Below are 9178 nucleotides of genomic sequence, written 5' to 3' on the forward strand. Positions count from 1 at the left end.
TTACAAATCAATGTGACTTCATTTTTAAACTGCTCTAACCCTTGCCCTGATATTTTAGAGAGCCTCTTCACTGCTATTTCTTGTCCTCCTTCCAACTTACCCTGCAATGATCATCCAATATCATATACTCTTAGAAAATGATATATAAAACAAAGGGCCTAGATCTCATATTATAATATGAAACATAGTTATTCTTCAATCTTTAGTGGTATAGATGTAGGTAAGATATCATTACTTCCTCAATGGCATCAAAAAATACTGCTCCCCAAGTTGAAATACCAATCTTTTCTCAATCAAAGTAAACTTTTACTAGTACTCTTAAAGTGAGGTAGCCAATGGGATAAACCCCACCCCCACCCCCCACCCCCCACCCTCCCCACCCCAAAAAAAAAGAAAAAAAAAAAGAAAAGAAAATCTAACCCTTAAATAAAGATGGAAAACCCATTTTCTCTAGAACATATTTGGAGTTAAAATCTATATCACAATAGGAAATAGCTTATGTACAAGCATTATGCATTAAGGAGTAATACTTTACCTTATAAACTGGACCAAACCCACCTTCTCCAAGCTTATTACTAGTACAGAAATTATTTGTTGCAGTTTTTATGATAGAAAAACTGAACAATAGCAATTCAGAGTCCTTGTTCCCAGAGAATTTGTGCTTATTTCCATTACAATATTCGTACGCAGCTCCTGTTTCGCTAGTTAATTTATTTAACTGTATCTTTGCGCTGCTGCTTCCTGTCTCTTCGTTCTTTTCATTGTTTCCTGTTTATGATTACAGAGAAGCAATGATTTAAAGCATAGATCTTAAAATGAGAAAAGTGAATCCCTAGAAGCAGATGCAAGCTTGCTCTAACTGGCATGTGTGTGTGTCATAGTGATTTACCTCTATCATCCCAAAATCTTCTCTTCAGTCTACAGAATATGAATGCTATTAGAAAGGCTGACATAATGATTAAGACAAGAGCCATCACTTGTGGCCATAGCTTTTTCTTGGTTGAATGATCTGAAAACAAAATCAATTGATAAAAAATGTAACCATACATATGCAATCAATAATGTAATCAAGAAACTAAACCTTCTGTTATTATTTGCTATGCAGATAGGATCCACGAGTAGAACAAAATAACTCATCTTTTTTTAAAAGGATCCCACAAAATAACCAAATCTTACTTGTATTAGCAATAGTTGCACACAGGATCCAAAGTTTCAATACGACATTGAAAATAATTTTCAAAAATTCAACCAATCTAGAACAGATACTCTGAGACTAATTGACCTAAAAAGATTTTGATGAGATCTACTGAAGTGAATTAGTCAGTAATGAAAGTGGAGATGATCAAGTCATACAAAAGCACAAGCTGAGTTATCTGAAGTAAGGGATTAATTTGCCAGTGTTGGTGACATTTATTTTTTGTAACCATTTATCCTATTCACCCTTGGCAACTTAGATGAGGCTGTAATCTTTTGCGGAGGAAGCACAGCTCGGTCCCCAACCTGAGGATTTTATAGTGTTCGAAAGTGCATATCAGCATATAACATGATCAATTTGTCAATATTTTCACTAATTCTTGAAATTTGAAAATATGACACAGATTAATATGCATTGACAGCATGCCACCAGGCTTATCATGTTTGTGCATAAAAGTTTAGCCTGTTATGATTCTATATATAATCTCTGACAAAGTTAAACCCAAAATTTTTGGCTTATGAACAGTATTTTTTTTCTTCTTTTCTTTCAGAAGTCTGTATAGAGGTACAGTGTTCTAACAAGATGATTTCAACGATCAGAACTAATGAAGGGACTAATGAAGCAATTCAGATCAGAACTTTTCTAAAAATATGTGTTTCACACATACGTTTTCATGTAGCGGCACTCTAGACCTTTCTCAACCCCTTTGTGTCTCCACAGAACAATTGCTACCATTTAGGGCTGCTAACTCCTAAACATAATACAATCTACTTCAAACCTTGGGCTATGTCACTTCAAGGATAGATTCTTATCAGAATGGTTCTCTAATATGGCAAACTGGTCTCTAAAAGGAAAAAAAAAAATTGGATGCCTGAAGGGATGTATCCATCTATGATCTACGTATTTGCTCTACTACTTAATGAAGTTTTATTTTACTGAACAAAAACTCATATATTTTTTTTTGGTCAAAACAAAAACTTATATTTGATGTAGGCAAAACACCTCTGGGTATCTTCCTTTATTATATTGAATGGTAATGCAGAAAACCTTATGATTTTTAAATCCAATCTTATTGGGTTGTGCTCTTTTCGTCATGAGGTGTCCCCTATATAAGTATATAACAATGATCCAAATGGAGAGGTAGCGATTACATCAGCTGTCCAAATTAGAGAGTAGAATACGGTATGAAGGGTGAAGATGACTATTCTTCATGTAATTTTAAAGACTCATAAAAGCAGTTTGAAATTTGGGGTTGGTAGATATAATTACTTATCAGAAAAAAAGCAATATTAGGTAATGCAAAGATGATTTATGATTCATAGTATCTACCCATTTCCAATCAAGATTAGATCATCATGACAATGGAGAGGCCATCAGCCTGCCTAATTTGACTCTTCAGGATAGAATCTTTGGATCACTGGCCCATGATAAGACTCTTCTTGTAGCAAACCACTCAATTTGAGAACGAATTCGTAGATCCCACAATAGACATGCCTGACTAAACAAATTTAATTGCTTTCTTCGGAATTAAGATACAGCATGTAATTGAAAGTAATCGAGATAATCAAGTAATCATGTAATCATGAGATTCACAAATCTAAAATTTTTGAAAGCCCAAAATAAAAAAGAAAGTGGGTGGTTAACTCACCAGAAATTCCGCCCTCACTAGTTGATTTGGTTCCTAAGAAGAAGATCAATGAACACCAATGGGTAGAACAGAATTAACCAGCAATAAGCATTTGGATTCGAAAATTAAGTTGTAGATGGTCACCTGAGCTGCTTTCGTTTCTAAGATAAAGTGTGTAATCTCCATGGAGATCACCAGAATATGGCCCATCAAAGAGAAAACATCCGGTACCATCATCAGAATCTGCAGAAGTATATCCAGTACAGGAACAATTGCGCTGGCACATATCCTTACAATCACTGAGACTAAGACTCTTACTATAGTTCTGCAACATCCAACTACTAATGGAAGCTTTAGTCTCTTTAAAAACATGTCCGGCGCTGCAATTTGGTAGCTTCATCAGGACACACCCTTTCGACGACGATTTCTCTGTATTGCCATATTCACAGAGATTGATTACTGACTTATTGAATGGTTGGGCAACAGAGAACTCTAAGCTCCCAGAGGAATCCACTGCAATCCAAGCACTACCAAGGCTGCCCTTGACTGCAAAGGTGAAGTAGCTTTGATTTTCATTAGAGTAGTAGTTGAAAACAAAGTTGGAGGTTAAAACACCAACACTTCTAATATTGGGGAAGCTGAAACTGTTACTATCCCAGATCCCACTTCGCCAATAAACCCTCCCTCGATGCCAGATGAGGAGCTCTGTCAAGTTTTTTGGATTGACGCCGAGGGAGAAAGCTCCTGGTGATGGTACTAGATTGCTCAGCCATGAAGTTAGTACTCTGTTTCGTGGCTTATTATCCCTAATATCGAACAACCCTAATTTCATCCCAGGTAGAAATGTGTCAGAAGGATAATCGAAACTTTGCCACAAAATCCGCTCTCCGTTTGTAAGAATTAAATTACCAGAATCATGGATTGTGGCACTTGTGTTGGCACCATTTGCAGGTTCTTCCAAGTTTATCACAGTAGAGATCTCATCACCGCTGGTAAGCACCAAATCTCCTCCTTGATCGATGCTTAGAGTTCCAAAGAAATCCACAAGAGGGTTCTCTCTGTTGGCTATCCAGACTGCTTTTCCATCATTACCCAAGTTCAGAATTCCCAGATACCGATTTTGGGAATTCTGAAAGTTAATGAACTTCAATTGGAAGAGTTTGTTCACGGAAACCAAGCTCTCCTCATCTCTAAGGATTTCCCCCTTTAAGAGAGTGTTCTTTGCTTCAGATCCTCTGTTTCCTAAGCTCCCACATAAAATCAAAAAGAATAGAACTGATATACTACCAATGCAGAACAATCTAGCCATTACAAACACCTAAAACATCTGACAGTAATCAATGAAAGCAGATGAGTATGAAGCAGTAACTCATACTTAAAAACAATCAATTAAAACGGTTTTAGTGGAAAAAGCAAATAAAGGGTAGGTCTCACACGTAGTGAAGCTGCCATGAAAAAGATGGAAGCTACAGAGATGGTTCCCAGAAACTAGAAAGTGGGAGTAGATTGCCTATGGCCAATAGCTCTGAAAAGTTTGAGATTGTGAAATGATGGTGGGTTTGTTTGGTAAAACAAAAGGATTTGCTTTCACACTAAGATTTGACCAAGAATCATAGAGACCTGGGTATTTCTGGTCTTCCAGAAGCAGTTAGGGATGTAAGCGTATGGTCAAGAACTCGATTTGTGTTGGTAATTTGGTATACGTTTAAGAGTATTTGAATTTTATTTTTTCATATTCAAATTTGATTTCAGATAATCCGATTAATGATTGGATTCGAATTTGGATATGTCAATTTTAAGTAGAATATTATGGAGATTAATTAAAGTTTAATTTTGAAGAATATATCATTATTTTTTTATTAATATTTATTAATAATAATTAATTACATTAACCAATAGTTACCCTAATCCGATTACTTTGAATTCGGATCCGATATTAATCCGAAAATCCGATTAACCAAACAAATTCAAATTCAATTATAAATTTACATGTCTCACGGATATCGGATTTAAATTTAGATAATTTATTTGATAATGAGATTCCGATTTAGATATAAAACAATAATGGTGGAGTTACCTATAATTTTGAAGAAGAAAAAATCTCAATAGGTCTCACATGAGCCCTAACCTCTACTGTGTAGTTCAAAAGCGAAATGAACTTTATTTATCTCCAACCCTTGTTCACATGTTTAGGAGGACTCATCTTTAATCTATTGTTCAAATCAAATTCTTCTTTTGAATAAATGGTGAAAGGTCGGTAATGTTGTCAATATAGGGTTGGTAGAGTTAATAGATCCATAAGATTGTGAATTCAACCCTTGTATATATAGCAATATAATGTATCTCATAGTGTAGAAGTTACTGTTATACGTGATAGTGTCTTAAAAAAAAAGAAATTAAAAAAAATAAAAGGAAAAAAAGAAAAAAATGAAAAAAAAGAAAAAAAAAAGTTATAAGTAATAGTGTTCAATCCTTTATTCGTTGATCCGGACATCTGAAAAATACTAGAGAAGAGGATCGGTGTGAAAGAAACATTCAATATTTTAATGAATTGCTCAGGAAAGAGAACGTGGATGTATAGAAAAGGAGAAGAAAAGTAGTCAACAATGGTCACAAGGGTCAAAACACGACACTTTTTGTTAGCATTTTATGCATTTTTTAATTAATTTCACATATAAAAACTCCTCGATCCTTTCTCTTTGTTGACTTTTGGAACTATACGATCATGATTGAATGATATGATCTAAATGGAGTAGGAATCAGTCACTCGAATGAAAAAATCTGGGAAAACAACAAGACTTGATTGTTTATCAAAAAAAAGTATATATATTTTATTTCTTGAGCAACAAAGCTTGATATTACTATGGTACATATTTAAAAAGTTTTTTTTAATTAAAAAACACATATTACAAAGTTCGAAAAAGTAAGCGTGAATTGCTCATGATACTCTTGACCCATCAACCGACACCTGGTTAGGACTCGGTTTGTACCATGTGAAGCTGTTTGATTCATTTGTGTGAGTTTTGATCACCTTGGCCGTCAAGGTAGAATAAGGTGTTTTTATAATTATGTTTTTACTACATACATATAGGGGTGAGACTAAGGGTGTCAATTGCGTATGGAAACTGTTTAATCGTACCCAACTGTGCCGTCTAAAATTACATTTTTCAAAATTCGGTATGGTGCGTATCAAAACCGAATTTCTTCGGTACGACTCCAGTTTCAAGTATTCATACCTACCAAAATTGTACTGTTGTGGCTAAAATATCCACTTCCGGTTTGCACCGGTCTGATTAGGCTTAACCGGATTCGATTGATGAGATTAAAGAACTTATGGGTTCACTCGAGATTATAAAGAAAAGATGATCAACACCATTCAAGAAGGAACGATGATCCGAAAGTCATGATTGAAAGTATTACTAGCGGGAAAATCCATATAAAAGAGGAAGGAGAATTCGAGAAGGTAAACGAGAGACTGATAGAAGGATCAAACGAACCAGATCGATCCAGATCTGAGGAGTTCGGTGCGAAGGTGACAGTTCAAGGCGATTGGCAAAATTAGCACAACATTTTGGCGCCGTCTGTGGGAACAACAGTAACTTGAACATTTTGAAGCAGATGTTATGGCTCAATCACCTGAGCGAGAGGAGGTATTATCGACTGAAATGGTAGAAACAAGTCAGAGAGAACCAAGGAGAGTAAATCCAAAAAGGAGAACAAGAGAAACGGTGCCAATACCACAAATTCCGACGATGCAGACTGGCCAGAGACAAAGAATGACTGAAGATCGTTCACCTCATCCTACTAAGATGTTTGAAAGATAGGAGAAACAACTTGCAGATGCATTGGCAGCATCTCATCTGGAGCTGGATCAGAATCAAATTACAGAGTGATTCGAAAGTATGCAACATCAAATCCTAGAAACTCAAAATTTGATGAGGACGTTCATAAAGCAAATTGGAATTCATCCAGAAGGAAGAGTTCTGATCTCACTAGCTAGAAGATCTCGAACTCTTTCTCGAGCTGAGACGATCTCTGTTTCGAATCCTCAGATTCAAAGGTCAAGAGAAGGCCAAAGAAGATCAATTCTCAAAGAAGGACCAGGAGAAAGTGCAGATCCGAATTATATTCCTCTGGAATCTGAAGACCAAGGATCATCCAAGGACGATCGATTAGGTCATATTCAAAGTAAAAAGAGTAGAAGCCTTGGAGATCGGGGAGGTAAAAGAGAAACAAGGAGGTCAGAAGGTAGCAGATCTGAAGTTCATGGATCGGAAATCAGTAAAAGATTTCGTATCCTGAATGATCAAATTCAACGATTGACGAACAAGGATAATGGAGAAAAAGTGGAAGAAGTGATAAATCAAAATCCATTTTCTAAAAATATTATGTCAGCGCCATTGCCGCATAATTTTAAACTTCCGGTATTCATGATGTATGATGGAAGCATAGATCCGATGGAGCATCTGGCTCAGTTCAATTCTGTTATGATGCTGGCAGGTAATTCTGATGTATTAAAGTGTCGATCATTTCCATCTTCATTGAAAGGTTCTGCAACAACTTGGTTCTTGATTTATTACCAGATTCTATTAGAGATTTCAGAGATCTGACAAAAATATTCTTGTCGAGATTCCAAAGTAGTATGAAGAGTAGTAAAACTGTTGATAATTTGGCTGCAATTCGCCAAAAATCAGGAGAGTCAGTTTGAAGTTATATGAAAAGATTCAATCAAGAATCAATTCAGATTAAGAACTTGAATGAAGTAGTAGTGTATGATGCTATGTTCAGAGGTCTGACAGATGATCATTTGTTAGAATTCCTGATCATGAACAAACCGGCAAATATTGCAGAGTTGACAACTCGCTGTAATCAATATGCTAATATGAAAGACATCCTTCAGGCGAGGAAAGAGACTGATACGGAGAAATTATGATCAGACCGGGTTCATACCTGGTCCGACCCTCGACCCCGGTCGAGATAGAGGGAACCGACTCGCTCCCAAGCGAACCAGATCCAGAAGATGACTTGCTGAAGAAGAAAGCTTATTCAGCTACAAGCGTGCCCTAATCCTACTTATGGATTAGGGTAATTACCCTAATGATGGCAGACTCGAATTGACGGCTGCGGATAATCATTATCGAAGGGATAATCATCACAAAACCTAAAGGTTATCTCAGGAGTCCTCTACTAGTCCAAACTAGTAGAAGTCTATTGCTCAACAGATCTAACTGTTAAGATCCAACGACTACCCAAAGAAGGCTCAAGTGCATCCAACGAAGGAGATTCGAAGGTACACTCTATATAAACCTCACTACCATACGAGGTGAGGGGATCGAAAAAACACAATCTGAGACTCAGGTTCAGATACATACTAATAGACTTAAAACTATCAGCGCTCTGCTATCTAGATCACCTTTCCTAGTTCTTCATTCCTTAGCTCTGTGCTTCTAGCAGAGCCGTTTGTGATTAAGTTCATCAACTGACTTAGCCTTCGGAGGTGGACTCCCGACCCCAGCGGTCGGGCCACATCTGACGCTTTCGTTTTGCAAGTCATCACAAGGAGATCTAAAGGCTGAGCAGATTTTGGACGCATCATTTGGCGCCGTCTGTGGGAAACGACTTGAAAAGCCATGGTAACTAGATCAGCAGCCGCAGCAGCAGCGCACAAGCGCAATTCCGGTGTTTAGATCCTTGGAGCGAATAATCCAGATATTCCCCAGGGAAGCCAAAATCCTATCGAGGTAGATGGTGGCCAGGGAGGACATAATCCTCCTCCTAATACACTCCAAGATCAATTGGATCAGGTAAAGATTCAACTCTTGGAGGTGAGCCAAGCACTCCGCATGCTCACCAGACGAGTGGTTTTACCACAAGAACCTGATCAGCGTGATTCAGGGAGACGTGCATTGCCACGTGATCAGAGATTGGCTGAAGACCGGAATATCGGTCAGAATTTTTGTGAAGGAGACCAAGGACTTAGGAGGATTGATGATCAACCTAGGCGAGACGATCGGTTCGACTGCACCGCAAGAGAGTACAAACTGATTCAAATACAAGGTTGGATACGGGGTAAGAACTCACTCACCCACATCGTCGAAGAACTGTTCGTGATGATCGAGCGATTCGCGACGAGTGGAATGCTCGGGAAGGACGAGCTGTTCGTGATGATCGAGTAGCACGGGATGATCGTGTTAATCGAGGTCGTGATCATATTGCTGAAGATCACCCGACCCAGATTGGTCAGGAATTGGCCAACATCAATGAGAAATTAGGGCAGTTGGCTAAGGGAAGAATAATTGAGGATATTTACTCAGTCATTCGGAAGACTCCATTTGCCGATCCAATTGCGGGATATC

The 9178-nt window shown here is 37.5% G+C and overlaps 1 protein-coding gene across 1 annotated transcript; it reads right to left on the reverse strand.

Annotated features, from left to right (window-relative positions):
* Window positions 1-8: 8 nt before the first annotated feature.
* On the reverse strand, window positions 9-4502 carry LOC148998663 (G-type lectin S-receptor-like serine/threonine-protein kinase CES101; the record flags this gene model as incomplete). The annotated part of the gene is made up of 6 exons (XM_089141795.1): window positions 3732-4502; window positions 2967-3644; window positions 2844-2876; window positions 890-1009; window positions 536-768; window positions 9-101 (listed from the first exon to the last, which is right to left on the reverse strand). Coding segments are annotated over exons 1-6 (1557 nt in total), but the record flags the coding sequence as incomplete, so codon positions are not given.
* Between the last annotated feature and the right edge of the window lie 4676 nt (window positions 4503-9178).

Source organism: Hakea prostrata, unplaced genomic scaffold (genome assembly GCF_041222555.1).
Source record: "Hakea prostrata isolate BN-2017 unplaced genomic scaffold, UWA_Hpros_2 contig_198, whole genome shotgun sequence".
NCBI classification, from domain to species: Eukaryota; Viridiplantae; Streptophyta; class Magnoliopsida; order Proteales; family Proteaceae; genus Hakea; species Hakea prostrata.